The following is a 26,935-nucleotide window of genomic DNA, read 5'->3' as shown; positions in this document are numbered from 1 at the left end:
AGAAATAAAAATGTGTTGATTATATTGAAAATAGACCGAATTGGAATTTTAAATGTGAAAAATAGAACTATACCCAACTCAATATAAAATTGATAAGAAATTTTTCACCCAGCTCTTTTCTGCAAAGTTGCTAGCATTTTGGTCTTGCAATATGGAAAACAGAGACTTCGAGTTTGATTCCAGTGTTTAATGAAGCCTGGTTCCTGTAGTGTGAGGATGCTCTGAAAGCTTCAGAAGCTCTGGAGGTGGAGCTGTCACTGTTCCCGATCCTATATATGGATCTGATGCAGTAGAGCCCCGTTAGATCTTTAAAAATCCTCCTCCAGCGCGAATAAACGCCCCTGGACTGAAGGAAACACACAGTCTCTGAGATTCTTAGCAGCGAACAGGTTTAGCACAGCACAACTCCTGCTCCTGACAGGTGAGTCAATTACTAAACTTCAGCTTTGTCATTTTTGCCGTGCCTAAATGTGTTTAGGCACGCTACGTCCCACCGAAACTTATGCAACATAATTTGGACAGATATACTATTTTCGTTTGTTGCACCGTAATGAAGTATATTTACTCCTTCATTCGTTGTAAAAAGCATCACCACCTCGTTTGCATGACTAGAGCAATGGGAGATAGCCTACTGTGTTTAGTAAGCTTGTTAACCATGTGAACTCTGCATGTCGGCTTTACTACATCAGCCTGTATTTTGTCAGTTCATCTGCTGGATGAGCGACACTGATGCGGATCTCTCATTGATTCGGCGCTGTCCGCTCACTAGTGCTGAAATCTCAATGTTCATTCATCAAGATTCAGTCCAAACTGCGTTTACTTTACTGTCGTTTAACGACATAAAATGCTATTTCTAACTTTCCAAACGTAGAAAAATAAATTGTTACGTCCTTTAGATGTATCATAATAAGGAACCGCGGGTATTATGTTGTAAATGTTAAATTCAGTTTATATGGCATGAATAATATCATCCCAGCATTAGGCCTAGCCACTCTCCGACAGGTAACTTAATATAAGCTAACAAACTTCTGCTGTTTTTGAACTAAATAACTTTGACATGGTGTAATGATGTTGTGTAAAGCTTATAAACCGGATATTTTGGTGCGTGTGCGTGGTCCATCCGTCTTTGGTGGTTTGAATACATTGTTTGCTTGGATTCATTATGTTCAGAGATCGAAATCTGGTTTCGAAGACTGAATTCAGTTTTTGTTGGACTACTGTTGCTAAAAATGTAGGGTGCTGACGGCGTGAGTGTGGGTATGTCTCAAAACCTAACGAGCTGTCTTTTTAGAAAGCAGAAGTCCCATGCGCAAAAAGACTTCATTGCATCCCTGGATCTGTTTCAGCGGCTGAATCCGGAATAGCGCTTTTACTATTTGTGCCAAGTGTTCATATACGACTGTGGTAGTGTATGCAACACTTCACAGTGAAGTCTGCTTCTCTTCACTTTTATTCCGTGTCTCTGTCCGCCGTGAATGACGTTTACAGCGCACGCTTACTTAGTCCTGCTTTTGCGTTAACCTAACTACATATAATATGGATAAATAAATATATAAATAAAAACTGAAACATCAGAAGACAATACAACAGAAATCAGAAAACGAATCGCGATATGCATATCACAACACAACCGTCTTATATGGCGAAATATATGCTACCCTTATGAAAATTAAGAATGGTTTTACCACAAATAAAACCAAAATGGTTACCAATAGTCTAGTTAAACCATGATAACCACGAATTAACTACACTAACCATATAGCATTTGTAGTAAAACTGAGTTATACACTGTTACTGCACATTCACTATTAAAAAACCATGACTAATTTTCGTAATATAGAATCTATACAGTAGATATATCGTGTCAACACGATACATATATTTGATTCAGTACAAAAGTGACATGTAAAATACTGCAGAGGGAATTCTGACTGATGCCTCAAATACACTGGCTTTTTAAATTGGTTAATTGAAGCAAATGGTCCAAATGATCTCTCATTTGGTATTTCAGTGCTAATAGACTGCATACTCTCGACCATTATACAGTAGGTGCGATGTGAGTTAGTTCAGCTGCTTGTGTTTGTCTGTATGTATCTGTACTATTTATGTGCTTTTTGTATTGTCTTTGTAAGCGCGGCATAAATAGATGTTGAGAATGTATGATCTGCTGCCATGGAAAGCACCTCTGATGCCAAAAATGCTGGTAGGTGGATCACTGGGTTTGAGAGGCGTCCAGCGTTAGGCATTGCAGAGTCAGAGCTGCGTGGGTGTGTGTGCAGATCATTCCACATCTCTCTGTATGTGTGTGTGTGTGTGTGTGTGCTTGCTGCAGTGGTGCATGGATGCAAACCACAGCAGCAACATTAGGCTTCATTGAAGGTCAAGAAGGTCCTCTGAGCTTATTTAAGAAAAAGCAATAAACATCCGTGTAGCCCTAGATAAAGGAGGTTGTTTATTTGGAGTGGGGTCTAAATCCACAGGCCTGAATCAGATGCTCCCTGCTTTAATGAGCCCTGGGGAATCAACACAGATCTGCATCACATCTTTGATAAATGCCACGTACTGTATGTGAAGACTCTCTGTTCAGTCTTATGTAAGAAAAATAGCCAAAATATGTGTCTTTGATATTTTTAGATGGGTTGTGAGATGCTGTTTTTGGCAAATAGCAAATATGTAGCACATTCCTGCAAATGTAGCTTGTAGATACATGATTCTAGTTAATAGCACAATGTTATAGTACTTTCTCAACTGTAAAATCTTCTGACAACAATGGTTTGTTCACACATAGAGTGTGAAATCCTATAAATATCTAGGGCAAATTATTGACGCAAAACTGAACTTTGAAGCAAATTACGAGAAATTGACCATTTTCACAAAACCATTATAACGTTTCTGTTGTGTTTTTATTGAAATTATTGTATCTTTGTTTGGAAATTAGTCTTTAAAGAAGATCATGTTTTTTTGTTACATGATCTACAGTAGTATGCTGACTGGGGAGTGCAGCTTAGCCCAGTGTCTCTGTATGTCAGACAGTTACAGCGGATGAATGGCTCGATTTTAAAGAACGACTCCTTTGCGCAGTGAATTCCAGCTTCTTTCTTCTGGATGAAGGTTTATAGTCCCATAGTGCAGGACAGAGAGATATATTTGTTCCAGCAGCTCAGTTGAACAATCTTGAGATATTGCAAGTGATGATGGCAATTTGGAGCACTTTTATCACATTTATTATGCTGTCCACTGTCTGTGTTGTTTGTTAAAAGTATGTCAAGAACCCCAAACCAAATCTACTTAAGGCGACAAATAAAGCAACCTGAACCTGTTTTTGAAATGATTTCAGTGCATTGCATCACTTGTTCTTCAGCACATCTGGATTTATGTATTCTCCAGTATATTACTCTATTATGTACAGGAGATACACAATATCAGCATGTTGTCACACTACTGTAACAAAACAACTGACAATCAGCAAAAATGTTAAAGGCAACACACACCCTTGTGAAAAAGACGTGTGATTAATTGTATTGAATGTGCACTTGTAGTGTATATTACATGTTAACAGTATATTTTTGCAGATAATGTAATGAAATAAAAGAGCATTTAATAGTGGGTTCAGTTTCAAGACTGTTTCCTAACACACTTTTAAAAAGTGCATTTTGTAACAATAAATCAAATTAAAAGTTTTACTTTGAAGTACATTTTAAATAATTGTTTTATATAATATTTTGTCGTGTTTTTATGAAGTACTGTACACTTATTTTGATGTATTGACTAGCATAAAGCACATGTAAAGTACTTGATTATGATTTTAACATACTATTCATACTATGATGAATAGTATGTTATTCATTTTTGCATTTAAATTCATATATTTTTCAAATCATTAACAAAATGTGTAATTACAAATATATTTAAATACATAACATACAAGTTTTAATAGAAATTACATTAAATTATATTTTAGTTTATCATTAATGCTTGTCATTACATTTAGCAGGTCACTTTAAACATATTTCAGTGACAATATAAAAAAATATAAAATTACATATAAAGATGTACTACTTAAGAAGCACTCTAAATTAGTGCACATAATGGCATTTAGCATAAATATAAACTATTATGCATTTTCACTGAACTGCAGTTAACATGCAATTAAATTACATTCAGTTCACACTTATATTTATTATTTTAAATAAATAAATAAATAATTAATTAATATTAATAATAATTTTTTATAATTTCTATAATAAGCAGGCTACTCTTTTAAACGTATGCTAATGTTCTTTTTCACAAGGGCCAGTTCTTTTTCACTAGGGTTTAGTTAATTGAAAATATATATAATTTAATAGCACATGCTAGCAGTATGTTAATAACGTTTGTCATTTGAATTGAAAATTGCTTTAAATAAATGTATTTACTTCCATATTTCAGTCAGGTCTGTAGATTTTGTTCCCAAACTTTGAAACCATGTTTTCAGAAAACCGTGAAAATAGTTTCTTGTTCATTTAAATGTTTTGCTTTTGCACCTCCTAAGAAATAGCAGTAGACAAAAGCTAGTTAGACAAAAGACTGAAACAGCTATTTGTCCATTCATGCTGCAAGGTGATTTGAAATTCAAGTGCGAGATGTATGTATTGGGAATTCCATCAAAAACTCATGAGCGCACCTTAAAATGTTTTGGATAACGTGTAGAATAGAAATGTACCCTGATTACCATATTTCATGCTTGTTGTTGTCTGTGATTCATTCATTTTATACGTCTGGCTTTAATTTCTTTCTGAATTCAAAAGCATAAGCTGAGGGGTTAAAGATTGTGAAGTGTAAACAGGACCGTTTCTTTATCCCAGCTCTCAGAAACGAGGTCTCAGCATCATTAAACTGGAAGAGCACAAGGTGTTCCCAACATGTTTTATTCATGAAGTGGCCCACCAGGACATTTTGAAGCTCTCTTTAGAAAGCAAGCTGTTCTGCACATGTTTATCCATAACAAGACACAACAGAGAATAAACACATTCATTGTGAAATATTCTGAGGCATCATCCGAAACCCCCCCCTCATTGATCTGTATAAGAGCTCAGTGTTTGTGGCAGCAACACACCACAAGAATGAGCCACTAAATGTGAGGAGACCTCAGCACTTTTATAACTCTGTGACCATGATGATCTGAAACAGACGACACACAGACCAGTTATTAAAATTCTCATATGACACATTCTGTGTGTGTGTGTGCTCCATGTGCATGGAGGTTAATTTAAGGTGACATCAAGCTAAAATCATTATTACACATTCATTTATATCTTTGTGCTTGTGAATTATATGTAATAACAAGCTGGATCATTCAAGTGGTGTATGCTTTTATAAAACAGAGGAAAAAGCAATACAAAAGTCTGTTTGAGGCTTTTCTGAGATTATTTCTTTTAAATTAGCATTTTTTAAAAAAAAAAATCAAGCTGCTATGTTTAGGTTCAGTAATTTCACTTTAAAGGCAACAAAAAAGTTATTAGTCAGTTATTGAATGCCTTTTTCTTTTTTTTTTCAAAAAATGTATTTTTATAGTAGCCTCATTAAAAAAAAAAAGCTTATTTGAAAGGAAAATGGACTGCATTATTGGACAGTATGAAAGTGTTTTGTATCTTTTCTCATTAGATTTTAGCACGGTTATCATTGCTAGGACACATTGTTTTGCTTATTGTGTTTACTGTGGTAAACGCGTTTGTAAGTCACGTTTGTTCTCGTGCCTATCATGTGGCTTTGCAGTTTAGGTTGATAAGTAGTAAGGCGTGGCCAGCTGAATTCAATTACGTGGAATCAGTGGAGTATATAATTGCTCAGTACACTGCGGCAGCCCTCCTCATGTGAGGACTGACGAGTGTAAAGACCATAGACTCTACCTGCACGACTCGAGCAAGGACGCCGACAAGGCACTTAAGTATTGTTCTCATCGACTTGTTCTAGTCAATTGTACTCAATATGTGCTTTCAAATCTCTTCTATTACTACTTACACTCGTAAATCACGCGCTGTACGTTGGAAGCAGCACAATCCTAATAATCTGCGTACTGTCCCTATGTCCTCTACTCTCTCTATTCCAATTGGTCTCTGGAACTGCCAGTCTGTTGTAAACAAAGCAGACTTTCTTTCGTCTATTGCCACTCATTCAAGTCTCAACCTCATGGCCCTAACTGAGACTCGGATCAAACCTGAGGACACTGCCACTCCTGCAGCCCTCTCCACTAATTTAACTTTTTCCCACACCCCACACACGATTGGGAGGGGTGGAGGGATGGGTCTACTTTTTTTCCAAAGAATGGAAATTTGATAGTCTACCATCTCTTACCAGCAACAGTTCATTTGCATCAAACACATTTAATTTCTCGCACCCTGTTAAAATCCATTTTGTAGTTATTTATTGTACCTCAGGTCAACTGGGTAACTTCTTAGATGAGTTGGATGTGTTACTCTCAAACTTCCCTGAGAAAGGTACTCCTCTGGTACTACTCTGTGACTTCAACATCTACCTAGATAAACCACAGGCTGCTGACTTCAACACTCTGCTTGCCTCATTTGACCTCAAGCATGTGTCTACTACAGCTACTCACAAATCAGGTGACCAATTGGACCTTATCTACACACGCTACTGCTCAACTGACAACACTTTAGTTATACCATTGCACACCTCTTGACCACTTCCTCATGACTTCTAACCTCACACTGACTCCGGACACAACACACACTCCTCCGCAGGTCACCTTTCAGCATAACCTACGCTCGCTCTCTCCCACTCGCTTATCCTTTATGGTTTCATCCTCACTTCCTCCAACCTCTCAGTTTTCAGCACTGGACACAAACACGGCTACTGACTGTCCCCTTTCATCCAGACCAGCACGTAGTACCCCCTGGCTGTCTGATGTTCTCCGGTTCTTTGTCCTCCTCCAACAATGCATCTAGACTCAGGCTGCAGAGAGGAAATGGCGCATCCTATCCCACTCACCTCCTTACCGACATTTCTAAACTTCATCCTTTCCATTTCTTTTTCCAGTTATACCTGCACTCACTCACATTATCAACACCTCTCTTCACTCTGGTACATTTCCCACAGCATTCAAGCAGGCTCGGGTAACCCCACTGCTTAAGAAACCCTCTCTAAATCCAGCACTTTTAGATAACTACAGAACGGTATCTCTTCTTTGGTTCATTGCAAAGACACTTGAGCATGTTGTGTTCAACCAGCTCTCTATGCTTGCACAAAACAACCTCATGGACAGCAACCAATCTGGCTTCAAAAGCGGCCACTCAACTGAGACTGCACTGCTCTCAGTTACTGACGCCTGAGACTGGCAAGAGCAGCTTCCAAATCCTCAGTACTCATCTCATGCTGGACCTGTCTGCTGCTTTAGACACAGTTAACCACCAGATCCTCCTGTCCACTCTCATGAAGATGGGCATCTCAGGAACCGCACTCCTGTGGTTCAAGTCTTACCTCTCTGGTAGGTCCTTCAGGGTGTCTTGGAGGAGTGAGGTTTTTAACTCTATTCCTCAGCTAGGTTTGAATTTAATATTTAAGTGCGTCAACCATAACTCCTTCCAGGACAGCCAGGAACCTTGGAGTTGTGATGAATGATCAGTTAAGCTTCACAGACTATATTACTACAACAGCCCGGTCCTGCAGGTTTGCCTTATACAACATTAGGAATATTAGACCCTTCCTAACAGAGTAGACCGCACAACTCCTTGTCCAAGCTCTTGTTCTCTCAGACTAGACTATTGTAATGCTCCTTTGGTGCAAAATCACTCTTACTGACCTTTTCCTGGACTGTCCCTAGCTGGTGGAACAACCTGCCTATCTCAATCTGAGCAGCTGAGTCTTTAGCCATTTTCAAAAAACATCTAAAGACACACCAATTAATACTAGCACTTAACTATTCTATTCTATTCTATTCTATTCTATTCTATTCTATTCTATTCTATTCTATTCTATTCTATTCTATTCATTTTGGTCTAATTTATTTATTTAAAAAAATCCTTGCTATGTGCACTGTGATAGACTAACTGAGACTTGTCACAGCACTTGTATATTGTTGCTCTCTCGTTGGTCTGATTACTTCTACTTTGTAAGTCGCTTTGGATAAAAGTGTCTGCTAAATGAACAAATAAAAAATTTTTTTTTTTGCATATTAATTAATAAGATTGTTTTATTAGTAGGAAATAATAGCAATATATTAATAGAAATACAAATAACTATTATCATTTTATACGCATAACGCATAATGCATAACTGTAGAATGTGCTATCACAGATTTTATTTTATAGTGGTTCATTTGTTCATTCATTGAGAATTTAGAATCAAAACTACTTTATTATAATAATAATAAAAAAATTTCCACACCCATTTATCTAATCAATTAAAACAAAAAAAACATTCTTTCTAATGAATTTTTAACTAACTAACAATCAATATATATCATTTATGTATGTATGTATTTATTTATTTATTAATGATCATCACTTTCCTAACAAAATCCAGTTTCTCAATGACATCATTCTCGAGGAAGTGACATCATTTTTGGAGGGGAAAAAAAAAGCACAAGCATCAGTAAATATTAGCAACAGTTTTGATGGATTATCACTATAAAGCATTCCTGATAAAATGACTAAAAATTGGTAACCCTTTGGAAAATTTTACAAATTTATTATAGTTTAAATTTATATTAAATGTAATTATAGATAATTAAAAAATAAAGAGTAGTTTATTGACTTAATACAGGTACTTAATTATAGCACTTAAAAGTACTTAAGTGCCTCTTGTATGTAATTTTAAAATTCTATTGTCATTGAAATATGGTAAAGTGTACTGCTGAATGTACTGACAGGCATTTATAATACTAACTAAAATATATATTTAATATAATATTTATTGATGCATATCATGTATTTAAATATTTCTGAAATTGCACATTTGTAATGGTGAAGTTGCAGTTTAGTAGATTTCAAATATATTAAATTCAAATGATGATAAAATATCAAATAAAACACTACAGTTAAATTGATAATCAAGTACTTTACATGTGTTGACTTACCTAGTAAGTCAACACATCCAAATAAGTGTACTTCATTAAAAATAACACAAGATTTTTATAATGATTTAATTTTTAATTCTTAATTTATACAATTTTTATTTTGACGTTATTTAAAATGAACTTAATTGTGTTTTGAAAGATAGTCATGAAAGTCAACTCTTTTTAAGAACACTTAAAGGTAGAGTAGCCAATTTCAGTGAGGATAGCAATAGCAAGCTAGCTTTGAAAGCATAAGATCCCACCCTCCCTGCAAATCACTCTCCAAACCCACGCCTCCTTCAAAACATATTCCGCGTTCCGGGAGAACCATCAACATGATGAGAGACGGCGTCAATGCTGTCAGATTACCTCAAGCCTCATTCACTGGTGAGAAAACATTACAGTACAAAGCGCATAATATAATATTTAATATAATAATAATGCCTTCCATTCACACTCAGTCTGCAATAGTTCAATGTCAATTTTATTTCTATAGCACAACTAAAGACAATATCAGTTGACCAGTGCACTTTACACCAATACAAGAATTATATCAATATATAATTAAGAAAATCATAAAAGCCAGTACAAAAAGGTAAGATTTAAAAACAGATATGGATGGAGCAAATCTAATACTGGAGGGTAGTGCATTCCACAATCTGGGAGCAGCTACTGAGAAAGCACGGCCACCCCTACTTTTCAGCTTTGATTTCGGAATACGTAGCAATCTCTGATTAGATGACCGGAGAGACACAACTGGACGATATTCTGTCAGTAAACCTGAAAGGTAAGGAGGGGCCAAACCATTTCAAGATTTAAATACTAAAAGAAGGATTTTAAAATCAACACGATATCGTACAGGCAGCCAGTGCAAAGAGCGTAGCACTGGAATAATCTGGTCCGGATTTTTGGCAGAAGTCTTTGTGCCACATTTTGTACCATCTGTAACCGGGATAAAGCTGATTGGCTAACCCCATAATACAGTGAATTACAAGAGTCTAGCCTCGATGTTAAAAATGCATGAATTAAAAGTTATTAAAAGATAATATAGGTTTTACTTTAGCTAAAAGATGAAGCTGGAAAAAGCAGGATTTGACCACTGAGTTGACCTGCTTCTCAAAGTTTAAACCATCATCGAAAACAAAACCCAAGTTCTTTACTCAAGGCAATGGAATTGCACTGAAGATGTATCATGTCTGCATGAACAGAAGTATACAAATACATATATTTACAGGCAGGCAGGACAGCCTAACGTAGCCCTCAGATCGAGGAATATGATTGGTCAAACATTTTATGGTTCTACGCCTTACACAGACAATATAAATAGGCTACATATAAATACATTCAGACCACTTAACTTAGTGATTGCTATTGGGATGTGAAGAGACTTTCAACCTGCATAACAAAAAATGTTTTTAAACCAAATCACCTTTAACATTATTATCTACAAGTACAGTTTTTTCTTTAAATATACTTTTAAGATTAGCAACAGGTTTACGCTACATTTTCCCCAAGGGAAGATAGTACATCAAAACCTAAAAAAGTAAAAAAGCAATCTTTATTCATCAGGATTTGTCTACTTTGGAGGTCAGTGACTCATTCTCCATCACTCCGCAGACAGCATGCATCCGCTGTCATTGCTGAACACTGTAAAGGTGTGTTATAAGCTTTCTTAAATAACATAATTTCCAGAAATGTCTCACCCCTGAGAACAGGCCATGAGATCATAAAAGGATTCTTTATCTGAATTTGATTCATTGCGATGAGAAATGCACAATGCTGGCAGATCAATTGCAGTCGTTGTCTTTGTGTGGGGTCCCAGAAGCCTCCGTGATTCAAATGCTCTGCACAGAGCAGAACAGACCGATTCGATTTCTGCAAAAGAATGTGTGTGTGTTAATGAATGAAATCCGTTCCTTTCATAGGAACTCTTCAGGAGCTGAATAAATGCGGGATGAGTCTGAATGCAGGTGATGGTCTCCGAGGTACAAACTATAGGTCAGAATCACGCGAGGAGACAGAGATTGGACAATGGGGTGAATAGAAAGTATGTTTGCTGTCAAAACACTACTTTCTAATGAGGAGCCAGAAACCGTCTGCTATTTTTAAATTCACACCAGGATGTGGAGCAAAATTTAGGACAGAAATGTTTTATTCACAACCATATTTAAATAACAGCAGCAGATGTTTTTAATCTACTTTACTTTATTTTTTATTTAATTTTTTATTATTTAATTTTATTTTGCTTTGCTGTGATTTGCTTTGACAGATTTTTCCCAAAGCCTTAATTTTTCCTTTTTACATTTTGTTGCTAATTTTTAAAAAAGTGATTCTCAAACTGTAATAGTGTCTAATAATTAGAGTCCAATGCTTCATTTAGTGCATGGAGCAAGCTGGACACAACTGTACTCAAGCTAATGTTGTCAATTTTATTCTGGAAAGATTTCATTTCGAAGTGGATCCTTGCAGCTTTTTTTCCTGCTTCTTTTCCTGGAATACTTGATGACTTCTGTTGCGGTTTAAAATTTTAGTTTGACATACATAGATGGTTGGCGGTATGGAGACAATTCTTCCTATTGTTCTACAACATGTCCTCTTTTAAAGAGTGATTTAAATGGCCATATCGCAGATTAAATCCTTTTACAACCGGCTGGATGTACATTATCCCTTAACCGCAGTATGTGATGGGAAACAATTACACAGAGAACTGTGTCTGTCCATGCCAGAAAGAACTTCATTATGGAAAGCAGAGTTAATATTCTCAGACCCTCATTTTTGCTCACTTCTTTTTAAAATCAATAATTAAATAACGCAATAAAGCAATAAAGCAAACATGCTTTATATAAAGAAGCAAATGCTCCTCAAGGACACACTTTTCCACTCTGTATTTAATACTACTTGAGATCAGTCTAAGAGCAAAGTACTTTTGGATGAACACAAATCATTTTTGTAATCAGTAAAATGATCTACGCTTGGGTTTAGAGTTTGTTTTTCCACGGATGGGAGTAAAGCTGTCCAGCGGGTTAAAAAACATAAATATATATAAGGGAAAGCCATTTATTTTAAAAGTGAAAAAGATGCATTTACCCTCTAAGTGCACAATATGAATGTGGCCTGAGGAATGGATGCTGTTTAATATTCTCTCCATTCAGCGATTCTTGACTGGTTTCTTCTTCTTCAAAAAACAAAAACAAACAAACAAAAAAAGCACTAAAATAGTGTTATCTGACCAAAAATACACTTTCCCCAAGTTCAGCAGTTTCTTTGAAAACTAGAAAGATTCATTTAAACTCATATGGAAAATAATCAAAGATGGTAGGTCTTACAGTATTTCCACTGGTCCATTGAAGCAGGCAGGTAATGAATTTAGCTAGAATATGCACAAATGTTGAGTCAGATGTAGTTTATTAATGTGGTAGCATGTCCCAGTGGTGCTGGGCTTCTTCTTCTTACGGGGTCAGGGTGTTGCTGGTCAGCATGGGTCTGTTATTCCCTTCTGGAAGATGCCTTAACTCCACCATCTGCCAGCACTGACGCTCATAATTAATCATCTTCTCTGACAGCATCTGTTTTAGAGGACTCTTAAAAGCATGTAACGGCCTAGACATTAGACACAGACTAAAAAAAAAGAGCTAATATGCTCAATAAACGTAATTAAATGAAGAAAACATTTCCACTCAATTAGTTGAGGTCCATACAACAAGACTTAAACAAGTTCATTTAAACAAATAAAGATTTGCTGAATCACCTAGATCCAATTATGTTCCTGCTAGATAAGAGAAAATTAGTTAGAATAAGATAATAACTATAGCATGTTAAAAACAGTTAAGGTCCACGTTTCTGCACAATGCTAATGACAAAAACAATAGAAACTCTACTTAATCTCCATTAATACTGAAAAACAAATTGAAATTACTCTTAATTTTAACACAATGCGAAGCATGCTGAAAACTATAGATCCACTGCTCAGTTATGTAAAAATATTCATGTAGTCTCAACACAAAATTATTACCTGAAACCCACCGATTAGAGTGAATTGAACAATAAAAAAAAAATGATGTGACAAAATGTTCAACAAATGCTTTAGTGTTGCTTCAGCTCATTTTAACCAAGTTATTTAAACTAATTTTTATTTTATTTTATTTTATTTTATTTTATTTTATTTTATTTTATTTTATTTTATTTTATTTTACCAAACTTATTTTATTTTATTTTATTTTTCCCAATCCAAATGTGAGTACAGAATAAAATTTGAGAAAAGGACTGTTATCTGAAGCTCTGGAATATCAGATCATTTACATCAAAAATAGTATAAGCCACTAAAATGAAATGATGACACATTAAAGTTTTATTTATTATTTGAATCAAACTAAAATTAGTATTTGAGCATTGGATCTACAGTACGTGTAAGTCCATGCATAAATTGGAGTGAGAAGGCTTTGCTTTTATCTATTGATGACACATTTCTGAGAAAAAAAAATTTAAAAATGAAACATGAAATCCTTTGAAATGTCAAATCTCGATATTAAAGTGTTTGCACTAGGCTACAATCTATCCCAGATTTTCTCTTCTGCCACCTGGGACCTGCAAGCAGTTTTTATTTTTATTTTTTTCACCTGACATTGTTGGTAAAGTTTGCAAAGCAAATATTCCCACAGAAACATCATATATTCACAGTTGTTCTTTGAGCAATGTTGTTGGCATACTTATCATTTTACATCCCTCTGCCTCGATGAAAATATTTCATTTGTCCATCAGATAAAAAAAAAAAAATGTCAGTTGCATTATACACTCAGAAAAAAAAGGCACAAAAGCTGTTGCCGGGGCGGTGCCTTTTCAAAAGGTGGACATTTGTACCATTTAGGTACTAATAAGTACATTTAATGTACTTTAGGGGTAAATAAGGTACCAGTATATACCTTTTGAAAAGATACCACCCCAGTGACAGCTTTTGTACCTTTTTTTTTCTTTGTCTGAGAACGTTGCTAAGCTTTCAAGTATTCCATTATCAAGTACGGCTTGTTCCAGGATCAATATAATTTCCCTCAGATTGCAAGGGTACTTGATGGATAAACTGCAGAAACAGGTCTTACTTGTACAAATCACAGTCATTATGTTAAACGTGCATTTCATTCGATGTTTGATATAGTCTCCACTGTTAAAATGAAACAGACTTCCATGAACAATAAAGATTTTACAAGATGTACCGAGATGAGCGATTGCTGGACTGAAACACTCACACTCACTCAAGTTCACTCAAGTTTTACTGATGCCGTGAGCATGAGTCATCACTGCAGTGCATTTCACAAATGACCTTAGTTAAAGGACTTTTCTACAGTTATTATAATACAACACTGTTATATAACACCATACTCCTTTCATTTATTGCTTCGTACTGCACATTGATGGACTGTTCTGTTGCTACAGTCTCTATGATGTTTGCATCCTTACACAGCAGATATGTGTAGGACCCCTTATCAATGTAAATCTATGGGATTTATGCTTGATTTTCTTTCTGTCTTTTTTTTTTTTGAAAAGATACATGATTTGAAGCATTATTCATGCCCACAGCACATATGCAAACACACACACGTAAAATATATATATATATTTATGTGCACTTGTAGCATACTTAAATTCTTAAAAGTATACAGTATATTTAAAAACTGTACTTTGAAATTAATGAAATAAAAGGCCAATGACTATGACACTAAAATACACTTTTTTAAAAGTGCATGTTATAATATATAATATACAAAAATTATCAAATCTTTATCGTCACTTTTGATCAATTTAAAGCATCCTTGCTAAATAAAAGAATGAATTTCTAAAATTTCTAAAAATTAGAAATTAATTATTTTATTTAGCAAGGATGCTTCAAATTGATCAAAAGTGACGATAAAGACTTAATAATGTTCCAAAAATTTCTATTTCAGGTAAATGCTGTTCTTTTTAACTTTCTATTCACCAAAGAGAGAGAGAAAAAAAAAACTCCTCTGTTTTCAACATAATAATAATAATAATAATAATAAAATGTTTTTTAAGCAGCAAATCAAAATATTACATTGATTTCTGAAGGATCATGTGACTGGAGTACTGATGCTAAAAATGCAGCTTTGAAATCACAGGAATAAATTACATTTTATAATATATTCAAATAGAAAACAGTTATTTTAAATAGTAGAAATATTTCAAAATGTTACTGTTTTTGCTGTACTTTGGATCAAATAAATGCAGGCTTGGTGAGCAGAAGAGACTTCTTCAAAAAACATAAAAAATTTTACTGTTAGTTTATATAATGTATTAAATATATAATATCAAATTAATAATTAAAAAAAAAAAATTATGTTTTGCGGTGTTGAAAGAAGTACACTTACTGTATTTTGATGAGTTGACTAACATACCAAAGCACACCTGATTGAACCGAATATTGTGTTATTTGAATATTTAAAGTTAATACACATACAAATACAGATACAAAATTGCAACTTCATCATTATAAATGTGTAATTACAAATATATTGATATACATGCCATACAAGTTTCAATGGAAAAGACATTAAACTACATTTAAGGTTGCCTTAAAAGCCTGCCAGTACATCCAGCGCCAAAAATTAATGTCTTAATAGTTTAACATTACCAGTGTGCAAGGCTCATTCACTCATAAACTGAACTACTGTAGTCCATGCTGAAATGATCAGGTGCTGTGGGAAGTCATTAGTAGGATGGAGAGACTGTAACACAACAGATTTGGTCATTTCTGTGTTTCTGTTTGACTCGTCCAGCTCTCAGCACTCATTATTTACTGCTCTCCCACCATCAGCCCGTCAGTACAGTCATTTGATTCGGCTGTGCATCTGTGTGCTTCTTACTTGTTTCTCTGTTCTGTCGGGCAGTGACTCATTTACTGTAGAGTTATCAGCAGATAGGAGACGCACACTAGTATTGAGCAAAAGCCTTCTGACGCACACATTCAGATAGAGGATCCTTTATCCAGAGACCTGAGCAACGCTCACCAGTAGCCACAATAAATCTCCTTTTTCACAGCAAAAGTAATTCACTGGTAAAATACTTGCAGGGCTGTGTTAATGAACAATGGGCTTGTTTCAAATCCGTACTGGCCATCTGTCACGAAACAGATGATCATATGCTTTTGAGGATGTGCATAGTGCTTAGATTTCATATCGCTGTAAGACCTTGGGGCACGATCATGTTTTTTTCAAACTTTCAAAGTGCTATCTCAAAGATTAAAGAGAGAGAGATGATGAATTAGTGCCAGAGAAGAATTCATAAGCGTAATTAGGTATCGTCTGGGTCTGTGTGTGATCAAAGGTTTGTCATCTGGATGTGGGCGACATCCAGGAAAGCTAGAAAATTACACCTTTTTTTCAAAATGCCATACAGTGGAGCTTCTATTAGCAGACACATGCGTGCAGTTTGGTTTTCATCCTGAATTCTTTGTGATCTTTATGCTCTTTTAGTGACTTCACTGCTACTATCAGTTAGGCCACACTTTGTTTTAAGGTCCAATTCTCGCTTTTAACAAACCATTTACTGCCTCAGTAAACTTCTAATTTGCTGTTTATGAATAGTTAGTAAGGTAGTTGTTAAGTTGAGGTATTGGGTAGGGTTAGAGATGTAGAAGATGGTCATGCAGAATATGTGCTTTATAAACACTAATAAACATCTAATATGTTAATAATAAGTATGCTAATAAGTGACTAGTTAATAGTGAGAACTGGTCCATATACTAAAGTGTTACCGAATATTTAGAGGATTTATGGTAGGAAAGAGGAAGTGCCCTCCTTGAGACCAGTGTGCATTGATGCTAACATTTAACATGTTTACAGCTAAGTTCAGCATGTACAGGGTGATGAAGCATCATCCAGTGTATATTATGGGGGAATATGAATTCCTTACCCATAACAAGGTTCCTGTTTACCTGTGACAAGAAGCCCCCCAGTTTAAATGAAGCTATTCCAGCTGTTATGGGATTTTTGTGGATTATATTCTACCATTTGAAAGATTTCTACTTTTAAATAAATGCTGCTCTTTTGAACCTTCTATTCCTCAAAGAATTAATAAAATGCTCCATTTCACAAAATTATGAAGCTGTTTTCAACATAATAATCATGTTTCTCATGCAACAAACTAACATCATGAAGGATCATGTGACACTGAAGATTGGAGTAATGATGCGGAAAATTCAGCATTGCATCACAGGAATAAATCACATTTTAGCATATATTTTATTATAAATGAAGCCTTGCAGCATAAGAGACTGCTTTCAAAAACATTAATAAATGCTACCAACCCCAAATTGTCGTCATTAGTGTGAAATACTAACTCAAATATTTTATGTAAATTTATGCATTTTCCAATTTAGACAATATATATATATATATATATATATATATATATATATATATATATATACACTGTATATATATATATACGTACATACATACATACATATATATAGAAAAGAAAAGAAAAGAAAAGAAAAGAATCCCAGTCACTGAGATATATTGGAATTGCACTCTATAATAGCATTAATGTGGGTAGCGTTGTTGCCTCACAGCCAGGTCTCTGGTTTAAGTCCTGGCTGAGCCTGAGGCCTTGTGTGGAGTTTGCATGTTTTCCCTATGCCTGCGTGGGTGGTTTTCCTCTGGGTGCTCTGGTTTCCCCTAAACATACAGCATAGCTGAATTGGAGACACTAAATTGTCCGTAGATTAATAGATAAATTATATTAATTCTATTTTCTATTAATTATATTGTATATTTAATTGAAGGCATTTCATAATAACAATAAGATTTCACAGTGAATGTTTCCTCTTTGCCCTATGGGTTATGACTGATAATTAAGATGTTTGAAATTTACATCTTAAACAGTAAAAGCACCAGACACAACACACCACTGGTTGCATTCTGATTCAAGGGAACTTTCAGTTCTAACTCCCTCTGCAGCCTTTTTGCTACACACAAAATTAATTTCTCAAATCATTCATTTCTCAAAAGTGAGCTATTACTTTTGATCAGATGTGATCAGATTACTATTTTTTTCCTGATAGATGGTTCAACAGGAGAAAATTCCCATAGGCTTTCACTGATGTAGGTTTTCAAGACATATCTAAAATGTGAGAGTGTGAATGCTTTTCACTTGAAGTTGTAAGCAATCATATAGCAACCGCTCAGAACAGCCTAGCAACCAAACAGCAATGCCCTGTTAACCAAAACACCCTACCATTCTGGATGCAAATTTTGCATGATCGAGCACCTCTCACATTTTCCAATATACTCTCTTAAATAAAGAAGGTTTTTTTTCATTGATTCCCTACCCGTGCAGGCTTATTAGAAATATATACCTGTACCTACATTTCTGCAAAACTCAAAAAACATACCTATACATGTACAAATCGCTGCAGATTCCAGATGAGCACTAGAGGCAGTAGAACTGACAACTTTTATTCCTTTTCACACAAAGTATGATTTACACGTCCGGGGTTTTGATTAAAAAACCTGACTTTTGCACAATTCATTGCACAATACTATGTTTTGACTTCAAAACAATTTTAACTAGTGCTGCCAAACGATTAATCGCATCCAAAATAAAAGTTTTAATTTACATGATATATGTATGTGTGATGTGTATATATACATACACACACAAGCATGTATATATTTCAGAAAAAATGTTATGTTTATATATTAAATATATTTATTTATGATATAAATGATGTGAATATAAATATATACAGGTAAATACATGTAAATATTTTTCAAAATGCATGCATGTATACATACATAATAAATACACACAGCACACACATATATATTATGCAAACAAAACTTTTATTTTGTATCCGATTAATCATGATTAATCATTTGACAGCACTAATTTTAAGATTTGAAAATTGATACTTTTGAACATTCATGTCACATATACAGCTTCATATGTATGAGTTTTCTAATGCAGTAGAGGTTTGCTCGGTAACTCAAAACCCGTGTAGGCCTGTAAGGAACTTAAAATAGTACACTTGCATCTGCAAATGCGTTTCTATATTATTTTTGCATTCTTTAACACTACCGCAATGGTTTCTGCCCCCCCCCCCACTAAAAAAAAAATCCATCCTGGGCCCCCCCTCCCTTGCCCCTCCCAATCAACCAAAAAAAAAAAATGCCGCAATATGCGCCTAAACCACGCAATAAAAGTGCTGCAGTACGTGTCTGTACCAATGTAACAAAAACGTGGCCATGGTCACATATTGAACGTGCATTTTAGCACCACTCACTGGACATTTCACATTGAAACTACTCTGAAATGTGCAGAAATATAGGCTATGTAATATCGGTGTTGCAGAAACTTTGCCACAAGCACAAATTTTCAAAGAACATGGGTTAGAACCATTTTTGGTTCCTCAAAGACCTTTCACTGAACAGTTCTTAAAAGAACAAATTTTAACATTTAAATCATCTGAAGAACCTTTCTCCACTTTGAAGAACCTTTTGTGCAATAGAAATGGAACCATCAAGAACCTTCAATTTTAAGATATTCTTCCTAGTTTAAACATTATCTGTTTCATTTCACACAGGTTAAAGATGCCCAACCCACCAACCCAGTGACTCCAAGAAAAGCCTACAACATTTTTACTGAATTCCACATCCACGATGAACACTTCAGAGGCCACCCTGTCCCTTTGGGCCATCTATGTCAACTCCAGTCCCGTTTCATACCTCCTCAACGTCACCGAGACCCCATCCCACGCCAAGCCTAAAGCATGCGAGCAGCTCAACATCGCCACCGAGGTGTTCCTCATCCTCGGCATCGTCAGTCTGCTGGAGAACATCCTGGTCATCTGCGCCATAGTGAAAAACAAAAACCTCCACTCGCCCATGTACTTCTTCGTCTGCAGCCTGGCCGTGGCCGACATGCTGGTGAGTGTCTCCAACGCTTGGGAGACCATCATCATCTACTTACTCACCAACCGCCAGCTGGTGGTGGAGGACCATTTCATCAGACAGATGGACAACGTTTTTGACTCTATGATCTGCATCTCTGTGGTGGCATCCATGTGTAGTCTACTAGCTATAGCCGTTGATCGCTACGTCACAATTTTTTACGCTTTAAGATATCATAACATCATGACGGTTCGACGTGCCGCGCTCATCATCGGTGGGATTTGGACCTTCTGTACTGGCTGTGGAATCGTCTTCATTATCTACTCCGACAACACGTCTGTCATTGTGTGCTTGGTCTCAATGTTCTTCATCATGCTCGCACTCATGGCCTCCCTCTACAGCCACATGTTCATGCTGGCGCGATCTCACGTCAAACGCATCGCCGCCCTGCCGGGCTACAACTCCATCCACCAGAGAGCCAGCATGAAGGCGGCCGTCACCCTGACCATCCTTCTGGGGATCTTCATCGTCTGCTGGGCTCCGTTCTTTCTCCACCTCATCCTTATGATCTCCTGTCCCAGAAACCTCTACTGCATGTGCTTCATGTCGCACTTCAACATGTACCTCATCCTCATCATGTGCAATTCGGTCATTGACCCTCTCATTTACGCTTTCAGGAGTCAGGAGATGCGGAAAACGCTGAAGGAAATCATCTGCTGCTACAGCCTGAGGAACGTCTTTGGAATGTCCAGGTAGTTTCCACCCCCCCTCCACCCTAAAAAAACGAGAGATGGATTATCATTTCACCAGAATTTAAGAAGTCTGAGAAGATGTCCCAACCCGGCCTTGATCTAGATGGAAAATATGATTTTTGTGATAATACTCTCTATAAAACTTGCAAAAAGTTGGACAATTAATCAAGAGCTCTTCAATGCACAAGGATGCAAAATAGAATGCCTAATGAGACGATTGTTGATAATATATGTAGATATTGTTGAAGAATTAAGGAGGCCTTAGAACTATGGAACAATATAATCCTCAACAGACAATGTGATTTAATATCACAGTCTCCAGGGACAAGCAGGAGCCGTCGATCAAATCCTGTGGGAAAAACAAGTGCAATCATTTGTCAAATTAACCATGCAAAACACAGCCTGATGTATTGTTGTATAGGTAAGTTGAAACTGTAATAATGCATGCAATTTACATTGCTAAATGCACTCTGTGGTTGGCACTGAAACTGAGAAAGTATGAGCCACTCTGTTGAATCCCAAGATGAAATTCAATGCTGGCAGTTTTCAGTTTTTAAAAACATATATTTACACACATTACAAGACAGAACATGAAGTACACTTATATATGAAAATGGAGAAAAATGGGTTTACTCTCATGCTGTGAGTAAAATGTTTACTTAGGGTTTCAAGGCCTATCGTGTCACTACCCATTTTTCTACAGTCTTCAGGTGTTTTGTAATAGATGGAATTGAAATGTTTCACGTATTCCTGTATAATAATGTGTGTGTATTTATGTAGCTGCAAAAGCAAAATGAAAAAAGACATATTGATACAAAAATGCATAACAGAAAAGTATGTTCTATACTGTGCAACTAAAAAGCAAAACAAAACATCATTAGTATTGCTGACTTTTCATCACAATTAAAGCATTTGTGAATATGCTGGCAATTTATATATAATTATAGTAAGCACGAATGTGTACTTGAAGTTTGGGGTCTGCAGTTATTCAATATATTTACCACTGACCCTTTAAATGTAATAACAGTAATGTATGGCTTTTAAAAAACAAAAAACAACAACAAAAAATTCCTTTTCATAGATGTGTATTGGCTATGAAGTTTCAGGGTGAGAATCAGTGTTTCTGTTGTTTGTCATTATGCTGCTTACTGTCTACAGCTACTGAAAAAGTAAATCTGTACAGATGGAGGTAAAAGCAAGTGATTTTTTGGTTATTGTTTCTGCATTCAATCAGTGCCATTCAAGTTAAAGACTAACAATTGACAAGAAATAAAATGAGGACTAAATGGCATACGTTTTCATTGATTAGTCAATGTGTAATTGCCACAAACCACATTCATCTAGAGTACATGCACCTGGTTGACCAAATGCAATTATACTGATATATTCAGGAGACCGGGGCTAGTTGTCACACTCTTCTAGGCAGTGTGTGTGTGTGTGTGTGTGTGTGTGTGTGTGTGGGGGGGGGGGGGGGTATATTAATAATAAATTCATTCACTTTCAGAATTAAAGGTACACTGGGGTGGTGCATTTTAAAAGGTACTAATATGCATGCTTTAGGGGTGAATACAGTATAAAGGTACTGTGTACAGTGTACAGTGACAGCTTTTGTACCTTTTCTTTCTGAGAGTGTTTATTAAGAAACATGAAACAATTAATGAAACTGCAAAAATGTCAAATGCAACTTAAATTCCAAACCATATGGAACCATAATTCATCTTAACAAAATGGGGCAACTTCACTTATCCAACAAATATAGCAGAACTATAGAAATTTTTGCATGGAGGATAAAATTATGATGATAAAAATCGTCTTGGTTTCGTATGTAACCCTCATGCCCTGAAGGAGGGAACAGAGACGTCACATCGATACAGACGAATTTGGGATCTCCCCAGGGAGACCAATCTATTTTGAGTGTAATCTAAATGAGCAAATGCACATTGGCATGCGATAATTTTATCCAGGACATGGTTTCATCGAGTGAGGGCCTGGCACCATGTGCTACACCAAGTCTGGCTGCCGAGGGTGATGGAGGAGCTTGACAGGGTCTACACTTTGGGCATTCTGGAGCAGTTTAGCAAGCCAACACTAAGCTGGGGCCTCTAGGTGCTTCTACCCATTTGAGGTGAGAGCACAGGGGGATACCAGCTCCACACAAAGGCTATAGAAGCTAGCGAATGTGTTGGGGGTCGCCAGTGTTCCTTCGGTCAGGGAGTAAAACAGCTGGCAGTGAGAGGTTTCTGGAGAGGTGAACAAGTCTACCTGATTGGGCCAAAACATCTCCAAATCAGCTGGACCATCTGGAGATGGAGTCTCCACTCTTCGGGACCACAGCTCATAATAGCTCATCGACTGCACGGTTGAGCAGACCTAGAATATGAATGGAAAGAAGTGAATGGCAGACCACTTTGTCGTTAGATGTACGCAACAGTCACAATGTACATGCTTGCCTCGTATGCGCCCTTTGAGACAGCTCAAGGCAAGGCGCACTGGTGACCGAGGAGGATGAGTGTGATACGGGTTCGGTCCATCCACCATCTCCCAAAGAGTAGCCTCCTCTGTCTCTGGGTTGTCTGTCTCAGCTCTTAACTTTCTGTTTGCTTGGACGGGCTGGGCAGCCTGCTGCAACCAGTTCCACGACACTGCTTCCTGGAGGCTGCTGCTGCTGTGGCATGGGAGCGGGGCAGATGCAGTGGACTGCCCTTGGTGACGAGCAGACTGAGGCATCATGGCCAGTGGTTGGGCTGCCTCCATCTGCTTCTGAGCAGCTAAGAACTACTGGGCAAAGCTCTTAACTGCATCGCCAAAGAGGTCGGTCTGGAACACGGGGAATTTACAAACCTAGTCTTGTCGGCATCCCTCATGTCTGCCCGACACAGCCAGAGATGGTGCTCCTGGACCACAAGCATGAACATCGCATGACCCATCAAATGTGCAGTGACCGTCGTCGCTCGTAGCACAAGGTTAGCTGCAGTCCATAATTCTTTCAGATCCTCAGGATCGTGACCACCCTCGTGCAGGTCCTTCAGTGCATTGGCCTGATGAACCTGCAAGAACGCTGCAGCGTGTAAGGCTGATGCCAACTTTTCACAAGTCACATAAGCACTGACAGTCAGACTAGATGAATGCCTACAGGCCCGGGAAGGGAGACACGGTTTGCTGCTCCAGGTGGAAGCAGTGCATGGACACAGTAGCATTGCAACCGACCGGGCACCGGCAGGATCTCCCTGTACCCCCTGACTGTCCCACTATTAAGAGTGGTGAGTTGGGAACAACTACCAGAACAGTTTTGGGTAGTAAAAGGTGCCGTCCATGAACTGGTGAGCTCTTCATGCACTTCCGGGAAGAAAGGCAGCACAAGAACCAGCGCGAGCCTACCAGAGAAACCAATCGTCCAGCCTTGAATCTTCAGGACATGGTGGAGGTCTCCACTCGAGCCCGACCACCTCGGCAGGCCTGGGTCTGATTCAGGCATTGCCACCATCCCAGAAGGTGGCAGCACAGCTGAATCTTCTTCCCCAGAAAGCTCAGGCTCCCCCTCTGACACAGCAATCATCATCCGGTCTACGGGGGGAGCACCGAAGGATACAGCTGGTACGCTCAACAGTGACAAGGTAATTGAGTCCAGTCCGCAATTCTGATGATCATGTCCCCGCAATGAGAACATGACTCATCCATGAAGGCCTATTTATACTCGCGCTGCGATGAACGGCAGCTGGATGCAATTATCACATACCAATGTGCATTGGCTCATTTAATTTACACTCGAAGCAGATTGGTCTCTCTGGTGAGATCCACAATTTGTCGGCACTGATGTGATGTCGAAAGTGAGCAACTGAAAGGGAACTACGTTTACTGTATGAACTGTTTGAATGTTTACTGTATGAATGTTTTGAACTAGTGGTTTAAAGAAAACAGTTTAATAGGCTTTTGACTCAGAACATTAAGTTATAAGCTATTAAGATATAACCCTTGTGACAACTAGCCCTGTTTCCTCCAGAAACTCTTATATATAAGCCTACCAGATGTACATTGAATTTCATATGCAAGATTTTTCATGCTATGTACATTCTATGAAATGTTTTATATATAACTTACAGTTGGATTCCTGTAGTATTCTAGTTGATTCTTGTCTTGTATTCACTTCTGATGAAGTCAGAATTTAAAAGTTTAAGTATATTTAGTCTCTGAATTAAATTGGACTGTGTAAATATGCTCAGTTTGGCTGTTTGTCAGCTTGATTTTTCCCTCCTCATTTTGGTTCAAAGTGGTTTAGATAATTTAAATTCCAATCACTGTCTAGTCTCTGAAGCATAATGTCACCCCTCCCTAAACGGGCTCATGATGGTAATCATAGAATGTGCCTTCACTGTGTTTTGTGCTGTCAAAATGACCTGGAGGTTGTCGGATCTGTCCTCTTGGTCTCACTGTGGTACATTAACTGCTCAGGTCTGCTGGCTCTCCATGAAGAATCAATGACAATCTATCTCTGAACCCCTCACTGTTTCACTAAAAACAGCTTGAAATTTGCTCTGGAGTGGTTGCACATCCACAGACAATTATTAGACAGTGTCACTCACTACAGAAATATGCATATAAAAAAAGACATGTTACTCATTTTTGTATTGGGTGAAATAGCTGGTAAGTCATTTTGATTTGAGTGAACAGCAGTATTGCTCCTCACACTGTGAAAAATGCGTGCATCTGTCTTATGCTGTGTAATATCTTATTTTCTTGTATTTGGTTGCATGTATAATTAAAATGAATGAAGCTAATTCTTGTGTCCATTTTTCATTGTTACATGGCTCTAAGGGTAACATTTTAATGTATCACTTAACAAAATGGACATATTTTACACACATATTAAAAAAGTAGAACTTTTCCCCTTTTGGCTGGGAGAGATGTATCTCACTTTGGCTTTGACTCTGGTTCACTACAAAACAATTTTTAATATCTTATTTTTAGGACTGATTGACCACACTGATATTTTATAAATTATGAAATTTGATATTTTTGTACAGACATTAATATTCTGTATCTACATTCCTTGCCTTTAATTTTTTTAAAAAGCAAAGTTCACCCCAAAAATGAAAATTGTCATCATTTAGTCACTCTCAAGTTTTTCCTAACATATTTGAATTTCTTTCTTCTGTTGAACACAAAAGAAGATATTTTGAAGAAAGTTGGTAACCAGACAGTTAACGGTAGCCATAGTATGGAAAAAACATGGCAACTGTGTGGTTACCAACATTTTTCAAAATATCATCTTTTGTACTCAACAAAATAAAGAAACTCATACAGGTTTGGAAAGACATAAGGGTGAATAAATGATGACAACATTTTTATTTTTGAGTAAACTGTCCCTTTAAATGCCATGCATAAAATTCCGAAAGACTTCAACCTGAGAGATATCACTGAAATGACTGAAGTGAAATATTTATATTCTTTGAGATCAGCTTTTATCATTAATCATTTCAAATGAATGTTCTTCTTGTCCATGAAGCATCAGCTGATATAAATCACTGTAAACCATAAAAGGACTTCGTAAAAAAAAAAAAAATCTCACTATTATACTACTGTGACTTTTTTCTCAGTAAACTCCTAATTTGCTGCTTATTTATAGTTAGTAAGGTAGTTGTTAAGTTTAGGTATTGGGTAGGACTAGCGATAGGTCATGCAGAATATGTACTTTATAACTACTAATAAACAGACAATATTTTAATAATAAGAATGCTAATAAGAAACTAATAAATAGTGAGAATGTGTCCCTATACTAAAGTGGTACCAAAAATAGATTATGTGCTTTATAATTTATAATAAACAGCCAATGTGCTAGTAGTAATACAGTATGCATGCTTATAAGCAAGTAGTTAATAGTGAGAATTAGTCCTTAAAATAAAGTGTTACCATCCTTTGAGATCAATTTATATATCATTATTAATTTCAGATGAATACTCTTCTTGCTGATACATCAGCTGACAGAAATCACTGTAAACCATGAAAACATTAGTCAGTCCTTTTAAATTTTTTTTTTTAATAAACATCCTTGGTTAAAATCCTAATGGGGTCAGAGCTCACCAATCATATCTTGAGTGCAGGAATATGATTTTGCTAGAGCATATTCACATCATTATGATATGATCACTACCTCTCTTCATGGCTTTACATTTTATAGAAAGGTCTGTCCTGGTTATTCCATAAATGGGGTGCACAGACTCATGCTGGTACAG

General features: G+C 36.7%; 1 protein-coding gene across 1 annotated transcript; it reads left to right on the top strand.

Moving 5' to 3' along the window:
• On the top strand, positions 1-22,143 carry mc5ra (melanocortin 5a receptor). The gene is made up of 2 exons (XM_019098903.2): positions 1-421; positions 19,647-22,143. Exon 2 carries the CDS (start codon positions 19,723-19,725, stop codon positions 20,707-20,709), a length of 987 nt encoding a protein of 328 aa, XP_018954448.2. The 5' UTR covers positions 1-421; positions 19,647-19,722; the 3' UTR covers positions 20,710-22,143.
• Positions 22,144-26,935: the final 4,792 nt, after the last annotated feature.

Source organism: Cyprinus carpio, chromosome B19 (genome assembly GCF_018340385.1).
Source record: "Cyprinus carpio isolate SPL01 chromosome B19, ASM1834038v1, whole genome shotgun sequence".
NCBI lineage: Eukaryota > Metazoa > Chordata > Actinopteri > Cypriniformes > Cyprinidae > Cyprinus > Cyprinus carpio.
Note: the sequence above shows the minus strand (reverse complement) of the source record. Positions and strands in the feature narration are given on the sequence as shown.